This window comes from Glycine soja, chromosome 12 (genome assembly GCF_004193775.1).
Source record: "Glycine soja cultivar W05 chromosome 12, ASM419377v2, whole genome shotgun sequence".
NCBI lineage: Eukaryota > Viridiplantae > Streptophyta > Magnoliopsida > Fabales > Fabaceae > Glycine > Glycine soja.
Window position 1 is genome coordinate 13,718,657 of NC_041013.1, and position 19,460 is coordinate 13,738,116.

General features: G+C 36.9%; 2 protein-coding genes across 2 annotated transcripts; one reads left to right on the forward strand and one right to left on the reverse strand.

Annotated features, from left to right (window-relative positions):
- Positions 1 to 2,642: 2,642 nt before the first annotated feature.
- LOC114380206 (auxin-induced protein 6B-like) lies at positions 2,643 to 3,471 on the reverse strand. Its single transcript, XM_028339180.1, has one exon. The coding sequence runs from the start codon at positions 3,170 to 3,172 to the stop codon at positions 2,897 to 2,899; it is 276 nt and encodes a 91-aa protein (XP_028194981.1). The 5' UTR covers positions 3,173 to 3,471; the 3' UTR covers positions 2,643 to 2,896.
- Positions 3,472 to 4,213: 742 nt separating this feature from the next.
- Positions 4,214 to 4,728, forward strand: LOC114380207 (auxin-induced protein 6B-like). Its single transcript, XM_028339181.1, has one exon. It carries the CDS (start codon positions 4,288 to 4,290, stop codon positions 4,558 to 4,560), a length of 273 nt encoding a protein of 90 aa, XP_028194982.1. The 5' UTR covers positions 4,214 to 4,287; the 3' UTR covers positions 4,561 to 4,728.
- Positions 4,729 to 19,460: the final 14,732 nt, after the last annotated feature.

Consider the following 19,460-nt stretch of genomic DNA (forward strand, 5'->3'; position numbering starts at 1 on the left):
TATTATCCACAAAGATCTTGGTCGACTCTTCTTGTGATGTGCCCAACTCTTTTAACAAATTCCTAAGCCAGCCTGCACGACAAACGCATGAAGTAGATGTTACGTATTTTGCCTCACAGGTCGATTGTTCCTTTTATATAGCAAAAAATTCGTTTTGTGGCCATGAGATCAGTAGTAGTTGGAGTCTCCATGTATCGACTGATGAGTCCAATAGCATATTGAATGTTTGGTCTTGTGCACGTCAGATATTGCAAACTACCCACCAAACTCTTAAAATTTGTAGCATTCACCTTTTATGCTTCGTCAAACTCTGATAACTTCATTTTGCACTCCACCGGCCGGTGTCCCAATTGGTTGGTAGCTATCCATCTTCAATTTCTTGAGCATCTCTTGTGCATAGTTTTGCTGTGAAATGAAGATTCCATCTTGCTTCTGCTTTACCTCAATCCCAAGATAGTATGACATTAGTCCAATATCGATCATCTCGAACTCCTTGATCATTGCTTTCTTGAACTTTTCAAACATACTTGGATTACTTTCCATGAAGATCGAGTCATCCACATATATGCACACGATCAAGATATCTCCATTTTTGATCTTGACATAAAGGGCATGCTCGTGTGAGCACTTTGTGAAGTTATTTTCATGGAAGTACTTGTCAACGCGACTATACCATGCTCTCGATGCTTGTTTTAGTCCATAAAGTGTCTTCTTTAGCTTAATAACTTTGTCTTCTTCTCCTTTCACCTTGTATCCCAATGATTATTCGATGTACACTTCTTCCTCGAGGACTTCATTCAAGAAGGTAGACTTCACGTCCATCAGATGAATTCTCCACTTGTGTTGAGCTGCAACAAAGATTATTAGTCTTATGGTTTCCAGGAGAGCAACTGGAGCAAACACCTCATCATAATCAATCCCAACCTTTTGCAACTAGCCTTGCCTTGTATCTTTCAATTTCTCCCTTGGCATTCTTCTTTGTTTTGTACACCCACTTGACGCCAATAGCCTTGTGCCCTTTCGGAAGGGAGACACGTTCCCATGTGTCATTCTTCTCAATGGATTTAATTTCTTCGTCCATCGCATCTCTCCATCTTTTATCTTGCATAACTTCTTCAAAGTCCACTGGTTCACAATCTATAGAGAGACAAAATAGTGTGATATTATCCAATCTCTCAGGTTGATCAAAAAGATCTTGGATGGTTCTTGTGTGTGACACAGCCCTTTCACTATCAAGAGATGGCAAAGTGTCTCTGTGAGTGGTTGATGTTGATGCATGGGATGAGCTCTTGTTGAACATGTTGAGGTGTCTTTTCTTCATCAAGTGGAGATAAGAAGTTGTATTCATTTTCATGAGTCTCAAAGTCCCATTCTCCTTTTTCGTCGAACACCACATCTCGACTGACTACCTCTTCTTGTTGTTTGGGTTGTTCAACTTGTAACCCTTTCAGCTTGAATCATAACCGATGAAGATGAATCTCTCACTCTTGTTATGAAGTTTTTCTCTTCTCTCATCTGAGGCATGAACATGAGTTAAACTCCCAAAGACCCTTAAGTGAGAAATACCATGCTTTCTTTCACTTCATGCTTTTTGTGGTGTCTTTCCCATACACTTCTTGTCAGAGATCGATTGGACAGATAAACTGCACACGCCACAACTTCTGTAAATAATGCATTTCTGATACCAGGTAAACGAAAACCCATTGTTGTATTGCTTTGAGGAGACAATTTTGAATGCTTTAGGGTTTGAATGTTATGTGCTTGTGCTAATGCCTGTAACCACAAATATATATAGATAAAGGAATATGTAATAAACCAATGGCTGCATGAGTTATTGGTGAATGAGGGCTATGAGATAAGAGTAATGGGACCATCTTAGAGACAATGGCATGTGGTGTTGTCTTGAGGACTTTCTCAAGAATCAGTGTAACATGTTACAATAGTTAAGATAAAGTATATGAAAAAAAAATCAAAGTGGATCATATTGACAATTATTAAGGGGGCAGGGGCCATGAACTAATGGGTGCAAATTTTAGGCTGGTGGCGGTTAGAATTTTCCGTACATAAAAAATGTGGTTCATAGTGCCTCATGATCATGTATTCGGTATTGATTTTCCCTTTACCTCCCAAAACTTATTCAGAGCTGTCAATCAGTCACTGTGGTATTAGTTAGTACATGGTAGATATGTATATCAATAGAACTGTGAGCTTACAATTATTTGAAGAAACATGTGAGATTATTTGTTGTGTGGAGCAACAGAATACAATGGGTTTCTGCATACATGGTATTATTAGGTGGGCTTCGTCCCGATCAGCCTCGTAAAGGGTTGAACTACCAAAAGGCTATCTTGCAGTCTATGTTGGAGATAAGATGAGACGGTTCATGATTCCAGTATCATACTTGAACGAACCTTTAATTATTTTGACGAATAACTTAGTCAAGCAGAAGAACAATTTGGATATGATCATCCAATGGGTGGTCTAACAATACCATGCAAGGAGGATGAGTTCCTAAACGTTACTTCTCACTTGAATGAGCTGTAACTCATGCTAATGTAGAGTGAGGTAGATTAGATGAGGCAAATTTAAACAGACGTATGATATTTTTCTATTCTGTACAGAATTTAAAACCTGTCGCCTGAATGAGAATGCCACACAAGACAGGGTGAAGTTAACATTGTAACAAATAACAGAAAACACAGGATTTGCTTGAGTAGTTGAATACATTGTCACCACACAAAAAACAAAAAAAATTGAAATACTGTAACTTTTGTCATTCTATAATGTTTCTTTTCCCTCTTTCTCGAGAAAAGGAATATCTTTACAAGTTGACAACACCCTATTGTACAAAATGTCTTAATTAATCTATGTCAGTCTCCTAGTGTGAGCTTTGTTGTCAATTCAAGCAAGAAGTTATATGCTGGAATACATCTTCACTGCATGGAATTGAGAGGCCGCCCATTGGATGATGATATCCAAAATCTTCCTCAGCTTGACTTAACAAGTCCTGGAATGAAGGTTGGTTCAAGTATGATACAGGAATCACAAACCGCCTCATTTTCTCTCCAACATAGACTGCAACGTAGCCCTTCGGCACATCCATGACTTTTGGAGATGCCAATTTGTTTGCAGAAAATGATGTCTTCCGGATTCCAGGTAAACGAAAACCCATTGTTGTATGTGTTGAAACTTGTGAAGAGAGTGTCAAATAAGACTTGTAAAGAAGATGGAAATTTTTTAACTCTAAATCCTTGCAGACATGAATATGTAAAGAAGATGTGAATGATTTTTGTTGTGCTAAATCCTTGCAGACATGAATATATATAGAAGAAAGAATATGTAAGAAATCGTTGGCTAGATGTATGATTAAGGGGGAAGGCAATCAGATGTGTCATGGGATCGACAGGGAGACGGGCATATGGTGTTGCCTTAGAGGACTTTCTCATGAAATACCTAACCTGTTGTAGTATGTATAATGTCAAACCCTAGAAATATAATGGTCTATGATCTTTCGCTATGTGTTGCCTTATAATTCATCGTCCAGGAAATTTCTTCCAGCTGTCTTTTTTCACAGCCTGTACTCTAGTATAACGAACGTGATGAAAACATCTCCAAAGCATGTCTTCAAAAGTATGGAATACCAAATAATGTATTAAAAAAAGTTAGGATTCACTTAGGCACGTGTCATTTAGTTAGAAGTTGACGCTTTAAGTTGCCCATTGTTTGATACGGTGATGTTACATACGTCTGCACAACTTTAGCAAAGGACAAGGAAATATGGAGCTGTCCTAAAGGATTTCATAGATCCAAAAAAGTGGAAATAAGATGAGGACGAACATTGAATGCATCATCATATCATCAGGCATCGTGAGCCACATTTTTTTGCACGTCAAATACTAAGCAACACTACATGAACTTTGCATAAATGAAACTTCTGGCCCCCACCACACTGATAAGCTAGTGTTGACAAGATCATATTACATTTTCTTTTTTCATAGAAGCAGAAGGTGGGCCATGAATTATCTACAATATAATGTTACGTTAATTCTTTGGAAAGTGCTCTTAGACAACACCACATGCCATGTCTCTCATTCGGTCCCATGACTCCGATCTCGTATTCCTTCTTCAGCAATAATTCAAGTACACAATTAATGGTTTCTTGCAAATCTTTCTATCTATATATATTCATGGCTGCAACCGTTTTAGAGAAACACAAATCATTCACATCCTAAGGCATTTAAAATTCTAAGGAAACTTAAACTATTCTCTTCTCAAATCAATACTACAATGGGTTTTCGCTTACCAAGTATCAGAAAGTCATTATTTGCAGCAAATCATGCATCTTCAAAAGCGGTGGATGCACCAAAGGGTTATCTTGCAGTCTATGTTGGAGAGAAAATGAAGCGGTTTGTGATTCCTGTTTCATACTTGAACCAACCTTCATTTCAGGACTTGTTGAGTGAAGCTGAGGAAGAGTTTGGATATGATCATCCCATGGGTGGCCTCACAATTCCTTGCAGTGAAGATACCTTCCAACGTATAACTTCTTTCTTGAATTGACCATAATTCTCGTAGTTTAGGAGTACTGACATAGCTTAGAGGTGACATTTTGTACAATAGGCGTGTTCTCAAATCGTATAGATCCCCCTTTGTCACGAGAGATGGAAAAAATACATAATATATTAGTTTTTTGTTTAATTACAATGATTTCAACAACTCAAGCTTTGCTTCTCTTTACTCTATGTTTATGTGTTTTGTTGGAAATTTTTCAAGAGGAAATAAGAAAACAATACTTGCTTAACAGAGAACAAAAGCATGTATTGAAGGAGAAGACAGAAAAATTTATCTTTTAAAATAGAAACAGTACAATTTATAGAGCTTGAAGAATAACTACCCACTAACAGCATGTTCCTAAAAATAAGCCATGAACGCAAATAGAGATAACAAAGAACCTAAAACTTCCTAACTGACACCTTAAGACTAGGAAAACAATAACAAATAAAAATAACATAATCAGAATGTGGACATGTTTCAGTCCTAAAGCATGTTCTTAACACTCCTCCTTGCAAACTCCAATTTTTTCCCTTAGAAACTCAAACCTACTGACTGGGAGTGGCTTTGTAAGCAAATCTGCCAGCTGATTTTCAGACTTGCAATAAACCAAAGTCACAAGTCCTTCTTTCTGCACTTCTCTTAAGAAAAACAACTTTATGTTGAAATGCTTGGTTTTTCCATGAAACACAGGATTATAGGAGATAGAAATCGCAGCTTGATTATCAACAAAAATCTTGGTGCTTTCTTTCTGCTCCAGATTTAGATCCATTAAAATCTTCCTCAGCCACAAAGCTTGATTAACAGCAGCTGTTGCAGCAATAAATTCTGCTTCAGCAGTGAATTGAGCCACGGTCTCTTGCTTCTTCGAGCTCCATGAGAAAACACTAGATCCAAGAGTAAAATAGTAGCCTGATGTACTTCTCATATCATCAATGGAACCTCCCCAGTCACTGTCAGAGAAACCCACCAGCTTAAATTCTTTGCTCCATGTGAACTTAACACCAAAATCACTTGTGCCTTTGACATATCGAATTATTCTCTTAGCAGCTCTGAGATGTAATTCGCTTGCATTGTGCATAAACCTGGACAAAATGCTTACAGCATTTAAAATATCAGGACGTGTTGCAGTAAGATACATCAAGCAACCAATCAAACTTCTGAAATATCTCTCATCAGCTTTATCAGCTCCATCTTCCTTACACAGCTTTTCCTTTTGATCCATAGGAGTGCTTACTTCCTTGCATTCCTGAAAGTTAAACTTCTTCAAAATTTCCTTGACATACTTCTTCTGGCAGATGAAGACTTCATACTCAGCCTGCTTAATTTCCAATCCAAGAAAGAAGGTCATTAACCCGAGATCTGTCATCTCAAAAACCTTCATCATTTCTTGTTTGAATTCCTGAATCATCCCTGCATTATTTCCTGTCACCAAAAGATCATCAACATAAAGTGAAATCATCAGAACTTCATTGCTCCAATGTTTAACATAAAGAGTGGCTTCAGACAAGTTTTTTTTAAAATCGATGCTCAGCAAATGGTCATCTATCTTGCTGTACCAAGCTCGTGGAGCTTGTTTCAGCCCATAAAGAGCCTTTTTGAGAAGATACACCTTGTCCTTTTCTTCATTTTTCAGAAAACCTTCAGGCTGTTCAACGTAAATTTCTTCATGTAAAACACCATTTAAAAATGCTGATTTTACATCAAGTTGATACACTTTCCAATTCATTTGAGCAACTACAGCAAGCAAAATCCTTATGGTGTCCAAACGAGCAACTGGTGCGAAGGTGTCTGAGTAATCCACGCCAAAGATTTGAGCATAGCCTTTCACAACAAGTCTTGCCTTGTGTTTGTTGATAGAACCATCAGCATTTAGCTTGGTTCTGTATACCCATTTGACTCCAATCACCTTTCTATCTTGGGGTCGATCAACCAATTCCCATGTTCTGTTTTTCTCAATCATAGACAATTCCTCCTTCATTGCAGCCATCCAATTTTGATCTTTCTTTGCTGCTCCAAAATCTACAGGTTCACAAACGGCAATATTGCACCTCTCATAAATATCAGAGAGTGGTCTAGTTCCTCTTGCAGGGGCATCGTCTACCAATTCACTCTGCCAATCCTCTTCTTCTTCGGTTCTTGAAGCAAGAGAGTTAAGCTGTAGGTCTTCCACAGTTTGATCCTTCTTCTTTACCTCATCCCAGTTCCACTCTTCATCTTCTATGAAGTGAACATCTCTGCTAACAACAATGCTTCCAGTTTGTGGCTGAAAAATTTTATAGGCTTTGCTAACAGTGCTATAGCCTATAAAAATGCCTGGTGATGCTCTTTTATCAAGCTTGTCACGCTTGTTCTGTGGAACATGAGTAAAACACAAACATCCAAATATTTTGAGAAAATTTAGAGATGGTTTATAACCATACCAAGCCTCATATGGTGTTTGATCCTTAACTGCTTTTGAGAGGAGTCTGTTTTGCAAGAAAACAGCCGTTTGAGCTGCTTCTGCCCAAAACTTCTTGGGTAGATTTTTTTCATGCAACATACACCTAGTCATCTCTAGGATGTATTTGTTTCTCCTTTCACTCACCCCATTCTATTGTGGAGTATAGGGAGTCGTTAGCTGATGCTCAATGCCATTATCAGATCTTAGAATCTGAATTTGTTTGCCACTTTGATTTTCTATTGCCTTTTTGAACTTCCAAAAAGCTCCAGCCACTTCTGACTAGAATTATAAGAAAAAAATCCAACACATTCTTGTGAAATCATCAATAAAAGCAGCATAATATCGATTACCCGCTAATGAAGGAGTTTTTTGAGGTCCAGATATATCTGTGTGGACTAACTGCAGCTTACAAGTGGCTCTTTTTCCTGACTTCGGAAATACCTTCCTTTTTTGCTTTCCAAATAGACACGCCTTGCATGTTGGTACGTGATCATCAAGTTCTGGAAAATCAGCTGCCATTTTCTTGGACTTCATTTGCAGTAGCCCTTGGTGGTGATAATGCCCGAGCCTTTTGTGCCAAACTTCTGTGATATTTTCTTTGATTGGAAAAGCAACTTGCTCTTCCTCCAACGGATTTAGAGCAAAACTTTCTCCTTTCATTTTGATTTTAAAGATATCCTGACTAGCTACATCTCTAATCAGGCAAAAATTGTCTTCAAAAGAAACTTTGAAGCCTCTTTCAATTAGTTGGCCAACACTCAACAAATTTTGTTGAATTTCGGGTACAAAAAGGACATCAGGAATAAACTTTGTACCTGAGCCGCTTGCTATTGCAACAGTCCCCTTTCCTTTAACTGAAATATAATCACCATTACCTATTCTGACTTTGGTGATGTTGGTTGGCTTTAAATCTTTGAAAAGCTCTCTGTCATTGGTCATATGATTTGTGCAACCACTGTCAATCAGCCAACTTTCACTCTATTCACTGCTTGCAAAACACGTGGCCACAAAGAGTTGATCCTCCTCCTCCTCCTCCTGATCAGCAACTTTAGCTTCTTCCTCTTGCTGCTGATTTTTGCTCTTGCATATGACTGCTTCATGTCCCATTTGATTGCACCTGATGCATTTAGCATCAGGTCTCTGCCAACATCTAAATGGAGGATGACCCATTTTGCCACAATGCTGACATGGTGGGTAACTTTTCTTTTCACCCTTTCCTTTGTTGTAATTGTTTGCACTGCTTTGACTGCTCACTGGATGATTCTTCTTGTAGTTTTTTGCTTGTTGGCTCTTGGCTAAAAGAGCACCTTCAATAGCATGATCTTCCCTCATCAATCTTCGCTGCTCTTGGGCTTGGAAGGCATGTAGCACTTCTGAAAAAGTAATTTTAGACAGATCCTTTGTGTTCTCCAACGAAGCAATAGATTCTTCGTACCTCTCTGGCACCGTTACCAGAATTTTCTCAACAATTTTGGAATCTGCAAAATCACTACCCAATAGCTTTATCTTGTTGGCAATGCCCAGCAGTTTGTCGGAGTATTCCTTGATTGTGTTAGACTCTTTCATCCTTTGAAGTTCAAATTCCCTCATTAAGTTAAGCACCTGCATGCTTCGAATTCTTTCATCTCCAACATATTCTGCTTTAGATAGTCCCAAATTTTTTTTGCCGATTTGAGAGTCATGATCCTAGTAAAGATGGTTGTAGAGACACCAGCAAAAAGGCATGATTTTGCCTTTGCTTTTCGGGTTTTTTTCTCCTTATGATTCTTGATCTGGGCCATGGTGGGATTTTTCGGCAGCGGAAGGACTTCATACTCCTCTTCTACAGCTTCCCACATATCCAAAGCTTCTAGGTAAGCCTCCATTTTGACGGCCCAAAGATCACAGTTTTCCCCATTGAAAACTGGAAGTGCTGCTTGGGAAAAACTTGCTTCAGAGTCCATTCTATAGGTCCCGTAAGAAAAGGGCTCTAGATACCAATTGTTGGAAATTTTTCAAGAGGAAATAAGAAAACAATACTTGCTTAACAGAGAACAAAAGCATGTATTGAAGGAGAAGACGGAAAAATTTATCTTTTAAAATAGAAACAGTACAATTTATAAAGCTTGAAGAATAACTACCCACTAACAGCATGTTCCTAAAAATAAGCCATGAACGCAAACAGAGATAACAAAGAACCTAAAACTTCCTAACTGACACCTTAAGACTAGGAAAACAATAACAAATAAAAATAACATAATCAGAATGTGGACATGTTTTAGTCCTAAAGCATGTTCTTAACATGTTTCAATCTCGCCTTCTCTCTGTATGTGCCAGATAGGTTGAATTCTGTTAAAAAACGAGACTTTGTTATTGTTGGTTTTGTGGAGGAAATTATAAAAAACAGAGGAGAGAAGAGAGACAATGCGTATGCAGAGGAAATAGAATTATTCTATTCTGATTCAAATTGTTCTCAGCAGCGATACAATAAATAACAAAAGATAAACTAATTAGATAACAAGATATTAGCAAAACAGAATATTAAAACTAACTTGCTCCTTAAAGATAGGAACCACTTATTGACTAGGCTAATCCATTAAAACTGACTTAGTCCTAAAATATAGGAAATCAACTTATTTACTAAATCCTATTTTAAAAATTAAAAAATAGAATATTATGCAGTTACAAAAGTATATCTTCAACAGTTATGATAAATTTCAAATCAGTATTAGAACACACTTGATTCCTAAGAAGGGTATTGCAGAAGTATTTTCCCTAGGACCAAAGAGGGATAAAATTACTTAGGAGAAACAGAACATATTCAATTAGTAATTATACATACGAAATTAAAATTTTGATCTGTGCATCGCCCTATAAACACACAAGGAAATTTTCCTGACAAAGAAAGTGCAAAATAAAATTAGACTTAGCTTCAAGGTTTATTTTCTTCCTTGAATAGACGTAGACTACTCTTGTGACAAAAGCTTTCTCTTATACGAGTCACAAATGGTATGGCTCATTATCTCTAACCCTATATGGGGAGAAGTGAACGAACCAATAATTTTACATAACTTCTTTCTATTAGATATAAGTTGAAACTATGACCATACAATGCATAAAGCATAGCAGGAAAATGCGTTGCGGGTTTCTTGTTGGGATCATGGACACACATGAAAATACATTAGGGAAGTAGTAATTAACAAGCTTATGAAGGTTGCTTAATATCTCCAACAGAATTACTGCAATTAATCCCTAATATTTATAATTAGCTGACAGTCTGATCATGCTGATATATATCAATAAGTTAAATTTGATAGTGATACTGTTGTATATATTAAACTACATTGAGATTTGGCAAAAGCAAAAAGCTATTAAACAATGTCTTGTGTTGCATTCTCATTCAGGAAACAGGTTTCAACTTCTGTACAAAACAGAAAATCCTTACAATAAAAGAAAACAGCTTCTGTTCAAATTTGCCTCATCTTATCTGTCTGTGTCTCCATTAGCATGATTTACAGGTCATTCAAATGACAGGCGACAGTTAGGAACTCATCCTTCTTACATGGTATTGTGAGACCACCCATTGGGTGCTCATACCCGAATTCTTCCTCAGCTTGATTCAACATATCATGAAAGGAAGGTTTGCTCAAGCATGATATGGGATAACAAACCGCTTCATTTTCTCTCCAACATAGACTGCAAGGTAGCCTTTGGCACCTCCACGGCTTTTGAAGGTGCTAATTTGTTTTCAGCAACCGATGTCTTCCTGATGCCAGGTAAGCAAAAACCCATTGTTGTTTTATGAGTTGAGACTAGCGAAGAGAATGTGAGAAAAGACTTGTGAATAAGATGCAAGTTTTTGAACTCTAAATGCTTTAGGATGTAAATGACTTCTGTTGTCCGAAATGCTTGCATCCATGAATATATGTGTGTGTGTGTGTGTGTGTGAGAGAGAGAGAGAGAGAGATGTGGGAGGACTATAAGACAAGACTCATAAAGGGCAAATTGTATTGCCTTGGAGGACTTTCGCGTGTATAATCTCAAACCTCAGAAATAAAATGATATATGATCTCTCACTATCCATTGCCTTATAATTCATCAGCCTGAAATTACTTTCCACCGGTACTTCAATATAATAAGAAGAAAAACATGTTCACAGCATGTTTACAAAAATATGGACTACCAATTAATGCATGAATTAACATTAGGTTTCACTTAGGCACGTCTCATTTGGTTACACACGTCTTCACCTCTTATCCTTAATAGAGTTACTGAAGACAACACCATGTGATATCTCATGTGTATGCCCTCCTTTCTTTACCAGTCATTTTCTATGGGAATGGGTTTCTACAGAATCTTAAAAACTATATATACACTATCCTCGGTCTTCACAAACAACACAAGCAGTTGCAATCCTCAAGCTTCAAAATTTATATTCATTCTTAGAAAATTTGTGATTGTTCTTCTTCCTTCAATCAAGCAGAAAAATGGGTTTCCGTTTACCTTCTATTCGACGGGCATCAAAAGCGGTTCATCATTGCCATATCATACTTGAACCTACCTTCATTCCAGGACTTGTTGAGTCAAGCTGAGGAAGAGTTTGGATATGATCATTCCATGGGTGGTCTCACAATTCCTTGAAGTGAAGATGTTTTCCAACATATAACTTCTCACTTGAATGGACAATAAATCTCGCACTGTTGGAGACACTGACTTATTTAGTAGACATTTTATGCAATAGGCATCTTCTCAACCTAATTGTAAAGATTACCAATTTTTTATTAATGACATCGAATTCAATTGCTATGTGTTTGTTTGTCAATTACATTGTTTACTTTCCTCTACAATAAGAACTATAGACACTAGTAGGAGTTTGGCTGCTGGAAAAAAAAAAAGACTTGATTTCTATTATTTCACGGCATATAATAGCTTACACGCACGTGCTTCAAATACACTGCTCAAAAGAGTGGTATTTTTCAAGGAACAAGAGGAACTTGAATATATTAATTTGGGATGGGATTAATGAAAGAGCTAGTGGTATTTTTTATCACACTATCATCCAAAAATTAAATTCATTCTCCCAATGGTATACCTTTTACGGAAACAGATGAATTATCAAATAACAGTGCTACATGAACATGTATCTCTGGTACATCTCAATCTGTGAGCTGTACAATGGAAGTCCCATCTCAATTGACCTTTATATTGTGTCTTCTGTTGTGACCCCATGGTGCCAAATAACTATTCCAATTATAACAAGCTATTTGGCATAACAGCTATATATAAAATCCTTTTTCATTGAAACATGATAGAACTTTGAAAGAAAGTGTTGATTGGTTTAAGAATCAGCACGTAGCGTTATAGTAGTTGGATTGGCTTACCAATATAATTATCTAATGGTATTAGTGTTATGTTATACTTATTATGTAGCAAAAAATAAACGGTTTTTGTAGAAAAATGTTTCTAAAGTGACCTTCGAGTTTTTTTAACAGAGATCACATGTATTCTTGGTAAAGTTCTCCTTCAAATATTTAATAAGGTTTTATATAGATTCAAACTTGACGCAATAGTTAAATTAGAATAACTTTGTATCAATTGATTCTTGCGCCTAATAATTCTCTTACACTAACTCTCAATCACTACTACTATATACCATTTCTAATATAAAAATATTTTTTATTTTTAATCAATACTTTTAGAGCACTTTAATGAGATTAAAAAAAAAGGATAAAAGAGAAGTCAAATAACAAAGCATCAGAAGTGAGCATTAACTAAAGCCACTATCTGCATGAAGAACCAGCAGAACTGCACAAACCATGCTTCATAGCAGTTTATAAAAACAATACCTGTTTCAAAATCAAATATAAAAAATTTCACAAAAGTAATTCGTTGTCAATGTAATAAATAATAATTTTTAAATTTTTTTGGTAGTAATAAAACAAAATACTTTTTTATTGCAATCGCTTATTGACACAAAAGTACTTTTACATGCTCTAAATAAATTATGCAGTTAGCTAGTGTCTGTTTAGAAAAGCAAAAAGTGAGGTCAAACAAAAAAGCATCAGAGTTAAGTACTAATTAACTAAAGCCACCATCTGCGGGGAAAATCACCAGAACATTAAAATCAAATTTACAAAGTTTAATGAATGGTACTGTTCTGTAAATGAAAAATATAATAATTTATAATTAAAAAATATTTTTGCTAGTAACGAAATACTATGTAAATGCAGTTGTTAATAGATAAAAATATACTTATCTGCATGTTGTAACTATGCAATTTGCAAGTGATTATTGTTAAGAAATGAGGTGGCAATTTCACTGAGCTGAGTAGGCTGGTCCAAAAGGGTGTTTGTTTTTACAGAACAGAACCTTATAGCCTAAAAGATTCACCATTCACCAAATTCAACCCTTTCTTTGTTTTAATTGCTGTGCCTCAATTATTCTACTGTAGCAAACCTAGCTGTCCCTGTGTTAAATTATATTTGTTGAGTTCCATGAATGTCATTGAAGCCTTTCTTGCTTCATACTTCTCTTTCAACCCAAGTCCCTTTCTTAAACATATGACTTCCTTTGGAGAACTTTCTGCCCAATATCCAACCCCAGAGAGGTCTAAACACAAACTCTCACGACATGAGAAAAAACCACTCTGCATACATCTGTCACAAACATATCCTTATTCTTTACTTACCACTATACTGAAAAGTATTGCGTCTACAACATTCCTCTCCAACACAAGTAAAGCATAGGAATCACTTAAAATTAAGCATACAACGATGCAAAAATAAGCTGAACCAAAAAATGTTAAAAATAATTTTTTCTTCTTTTGTGATATAGTCAACTCATGCCAGGATGTCACGTCTAAATTATGGTGTTCACTGAAAAAGAATTAGTTCTTAATCTTTTTCCTTGAGAAACAAATCCGATTCAACCACTTATTCACTTAAATTTTCACAAATGTCTTGCCCCCATATCAACATATAGAAAACTACCTGTCTTTCCAAATAAACTTTTGATTGAGCAACCAAGAAGCCAATGCCCCATAGATTCCTAGCAGCCTTAAACCAAAAGCAAAGCATAACTACAAACAACTGTCAAAATATATTTACACATAATAATGTCGTTCAAAAAAAATGGATCAGAAGCCATCAACAAAAGAACAATAACAAGAAAAAGGAAAGGAAAAGGAAAAGGAAAGATTTGAAAGATTAAGTATATCTACAACTAATGCCTATTACTAAATATTCCATATCCGGAAATAATACTTCTACCAATTAAAAGTTATGAAACACTTCATAAACTATCTAAACATTAATTATTATAGAAAATATCATCAGTCAAAACTAAAATCTCACATACTTCCGGAAGAACACGAATCTCAAATAATACTAACATGCCCAAGTGTTCGGAGGCTCCATGCTATACAAAGGTACGGGGAGGATCGTTTAACGCAGCCTTACCCTTGCATATGCAAAGAGACTGTTTTTGGATTCAAACCCATATAATACAGAAAGATATTTTCAACAAAGAATCAGATAACTATAGTTTTATAAAAAAATACACACAAAAAAGAACAAAACATACAAGTAGATCTGAACGGACCAATATACAGAACCTTTAACAACAAGCTCTACTAATCAAGAATAAGAATAAGGCATCTGAAAGAGAATTTTCTTTCTTTTCTGTTACATTTAAAATCACATTTTATTTTACATATATATATATATGTGTGTGTGTGTGTGTGTAAAAATGCAAAGCCAGCTTATATATTCCAAATGTGATTTTAACACAGACCAAAACAGCATATGTATGTACCAATTTACAAAGCCCGTTCTTAAATAACCTTTTTTTTTAAAAAATATATTTTACTTGAGAAAACACATGGAATTTTTTTTCCATTCTTTCTTTTCTTTCTATTGATAGTTTTTCTTTGTGTAATTTACTTTTTCTTTGTGAAATTACTTGGATCATTTTTTTTGTTTGGGTGACTGGTAAATCAAAACCAGAATCAGCAAATTACTCATCTACAAGAATAGTACTCTAAAGTTGTTGAAGATGCTTCTGCATCTATATACTATTCCAAGATTGCATCATAAGTGATCCCTGCCTTGCTGGTTTGAGAAAACTTGGCTTGCTTACAAGTTATTCCATTATTGCTTCATTAGTAGCCAACCTTTTGAAATCTGAAGCCCACACAAAACTTTGTCTTTGTTAATCATCGCCCTTGTTGTTGTTGGAAATAAGGCTTTTTATGTTTAGGAAAAGTGTTTAGGAATATTGGAGACTTTGAATAGAAACTTGATAGGAAGGAGAATTCTTTATGGAGGAGAGAACTTTGTATTTTTGCTTGATACAAATGTGTAGGATTACATCTCTATTTATACTACTCTAAGGAGAACTTTAGACACACTAATTCTAGAGAGTTCTCAACTCTAGAGATCCAAAGAGTATTCTAGAGAATATTAAAACCATAAGAAATATCCAGACACTCCAAACACTACAAGAATTCTCTAGAAACATGACCCATAATTACTTAAGCCCAAAATAACTAAGTCCAAGGAACCAAATAATTAATTTAGGCCCAAATCAAGTTTATATTTCAACATCCCCCCTTAAACTTGATTTGTGACTCCAAGCATACTCCTTAGCTTCACGAAAGTTTCCAACTTGAGTGGCTTTGTGAAAATGTCGGCAGCTTGATCTTGAGACATCACATACTTCAACTTTACCTCCTTCTTCTCAATGCATTCTCTTATGAAGTGGTAACGGGTGTCAATGTGCTTACTTCTTTCATGAAAGGCTGGATTCTTTGCCAAAGCGAGTGCTGATTTATTGTCAACACATATTTCCATAGGTTCTTCTTGTGGCATTTTTATCTCTTTCAACAAGTTCCTTAGCCAAATTGCATGACAAACGCATGATGTGGCAGCGACATACTCGGCTTCACAAGTTGATAGTGTGACTATTGGTTGCTTCTTTGACATCCAAGTGAAAGCAGTATCTCCCATAAAGAACACAAAACCAGTAGTGCTCTTTCTATCATCCAAGTCTCCACTCCAATCGCTATCACTATAGCCAACAATGTTATAATTGTTAGAAGAGTAATAGTGCAAGCCAAAGTTTGTTGTACCTTTGATGTATCGAAGGATTCTCTTTGCCGCCTTGAAGTGAGTTGTGGTTGGAGCTTCCATGTAGCGACTTACTACTCCTACAGCATAGAGAATATCCGGCCTTGTACATGTCAAGTAACGTAAATTTCCAACCAAACTTTTGTAAAGAGTTGGATCCACATTCTCTCCTTTTTCATGCTTGCTCAACTTGCTACCACATTCCATCGGGGTGTCAACTGGATTGGCGTCTTCCATCTTGAACTTCTTAAGGACTTCTTTGGCATAGCCTTCTTGGGTGATGAAAATTCCTTTGTCTTCTTGATTTACTTCGATGCCAAGATAATATGCCATGAGCCCTATATCCGTCATCTCAAATTCATTTGACATATCTTTCTTGAACTCTTCGAACATGCTTGGATTGTTCCCTGTAAAGATCAAGTCATCTACATACAAACACACAATCAAAATATCTCCACTTTGCGCTTTGATATAGAGTGCATGCTCATATGGACACTTGATGAAATTCTTGTCTTGAAAGTACTTGTCGATTCGAACATTCCAAGCTCTCGGTGCTTGCTTGAGACCGTACAACACCTTCTTCAACTTCAAGACTTTTTCTTCTTGCCCTTTTACTTCATAGCCCAGTGGTTGCTCAATATAACTTCTTCTTCGAGAAAACCATTCAAGAAGGCTGACTTCACATCCATTTGATAGATCTTCCATTTATTTTGGGCTGCCAAAGAAATGATCAGTCTAATAGTTTCAAGACGAGCAACAGGAGCAAATACCTCATCATAGTCAATTCCTTGTCTTTGACTATAGCCTTTAGCCACCAATCTTGCTTTGTATCTCTCCACATCTCCTTTAGCATTCTTCTTTGCCTTGTACACCCATCTTACTCCGATTGCTTTGTGTCCTCGTGGAAGTGTAGTAAGTTCCCACTATCATTCTTCGTGATTGACTTGATTTCTTCGTCCATGGCGTCTTTCCACTTTATGTTTTCCGCTGCTTCTTGATAGCTTAGAGGCTCACAATCACCAAAAAGACAAAAGAGGTTAATGTCGTTTAGGTTTGTGGTTACCTCATAAATCTCTTCAATGCTCCTTAGTCGCGGTGTCCTCTCACTTGAACTTGTTTCATCCAGCCTTGGTGTCGATGAGGCAGGTGGTGTAATATGTTCCTCTATGATTGGTTGTTCAATTTCATCATCTTCTTCAAAATAAGGAAGAAAATCATACTTATCTTCTTGAACACTCCAATCCCAACAATCTTCTTCGTCGAACTCCACGTCGCGACTTATGACGATCTTTCTACTATTTGGATTATAGAGCTTGTATCCCTTGGATCTTGAGTCGTAACCCACAAACACGTACTTCTCACTTTTATCATCGAGCTTTGTCCTCTTTTCGTCTGGAACATGGTATAGGCAATGATTCCAAACACTTTGAGGTGAGAGATCCCCGGCTTCCTTCCACTCCATGCTTCTTGTGGTGTCTTCTCATGCACGTTTCTTGTTGGGGAACGATTTGTTAGGTAAACTGCACATGCCACTGCTTCAGCCCAAAACTCCTTCGGCATCTTCTTGCTTTTGAGCATGCTTCGCACCATGTTAAGTATGGTCCGGTTCTTTCTCTCTGCTACTCCATTTTGTTGTGGCGATCTTGGCACTGTCAGTGGGCGACGAATTCCATGGTCTTCACAATATTTGTTGAACTTATTTGAAGTGAACTCTCCTCCTCGATCAGATCTCATGGCCTTGATGGAAAGACCACTTTCTTTCTCTTCGAGGGCTTTGAACTTCTTAAAGTTTTCAAACACTTCTGATTTCTCCTTCAAGAAATAAACCCAGGTTTTTCTGGAATAATCATCAATAAAGAGGAGAAAGTAATTATTCTTACCAAATGAATTGGGTTTGATTGGTCCACAGACATCGGTGTGTATGAGCTCTAGTGGCTTTGTTGCTCTTGTTGTTGATTCCTTTGGAAAACTTTTACGAAATTGCTTCCCAATTAGACATCCTTCGCAAAGTTGGTCTGGGTGGTTGATGCTAGGCAAGCCTCTCACCATCTCCTTCTTCGCTAAACGTTCTAGACCGTCGAAGTTGAGGTGCCCGAACCGTAGATGCCATAGCCACGAAGAGTCGGTATAGCAAGCCTTGAGACACTTTTCCACATCATTTTGAATGTTCAAGAGGAACATTCTATTCTTTGACATAGGCACCTTAGCAATCAAGTTATGTCTACAATCTCTTAAGAAAAGACTATGTTCTTTCAAATGGATGTCATAGCCTTTCTCTAATAATTGTCCCAAGCTCAAAATATTATTCTTCATGTTAGGCACATAGTAGACATTGGATATGAATTGATGACTCCCATTCTTCAAACATATGAGAATTTTACCTTTGCCTTTGACTGGTATCTTTGAGTCGTCTCCAAATGAGACATCGCCAGTTGCCGCTTCATTGATCTCCACGAACATGCTTTTATCGCCGCACATGTGGTTGCTTGCGCCGGTGTCGAGGTACCACTTGTTTCTTTTCTCTTCAAATTTGTTTTGGCACGCGAATAGCAAAGTTTCTTCTTCTCCGCCTTTTTCTTCTACAAAGTTAGCTTTCTCTTCAACCTTCTTCGAGAATCTACACTCGGATGCGTAGTGACCAATCTTGTTGCAATTGAAGCACTTGATTTGTGATTTGTCATACCTTGACCATGAATTTCCTCTTCCACAACCTCTTGTCACTTGTGGATTCCAACTTCTTTCTCCATTATTGAATTTGTTGGAGTGGTTGTTGTAACCACCTCTTCCTTCTCCTCCATGTCCTCTTCCACGTCCACGATCTTGGCCGCGACCTTGTCCTCTTTGGCTCTTGTAATTTGCATAGTTTGCTTCCTTTTCGTTGAGTTGTAGTAGTTGCTCCGTAGCCTCGTTTTGTTTAATTTTTCTCTTTTGTTTTTCTTCGTATGCTTGTAAGGAACCCATGAGTTGCTCAATAGTCATGGTCTTTAAATCCTTGTTTTCTTCAATGTTGGTAACAATGAAGTCAAAACTTGGATTTAAAGTTCGAAGTATTTTTTCCATGACCTTCACCTCATCAACATCTTCACCATTTCTTTTAAGTTGATTGACTACGGCCAATACTCGAGAAAAATAATCAGAAATTGACTCGGACTCCTCCATAAACAAACGCTCAAAATCACCTCTAAGTTTGAAGACGAATCTTTTTTACCTGCTCAACTCCTTTGTTGCAAGTTTGAAGCTTATCCCATGCTTCTTTGGCCGTCGTTGCGTTGGATATCTTCTCAAATGTATCTTCATCCACCGATTGATAAATGAGAAAGAGAGCTTTCTTGTCTCTCTTTCTTAACTCCTTCAACGTCTCC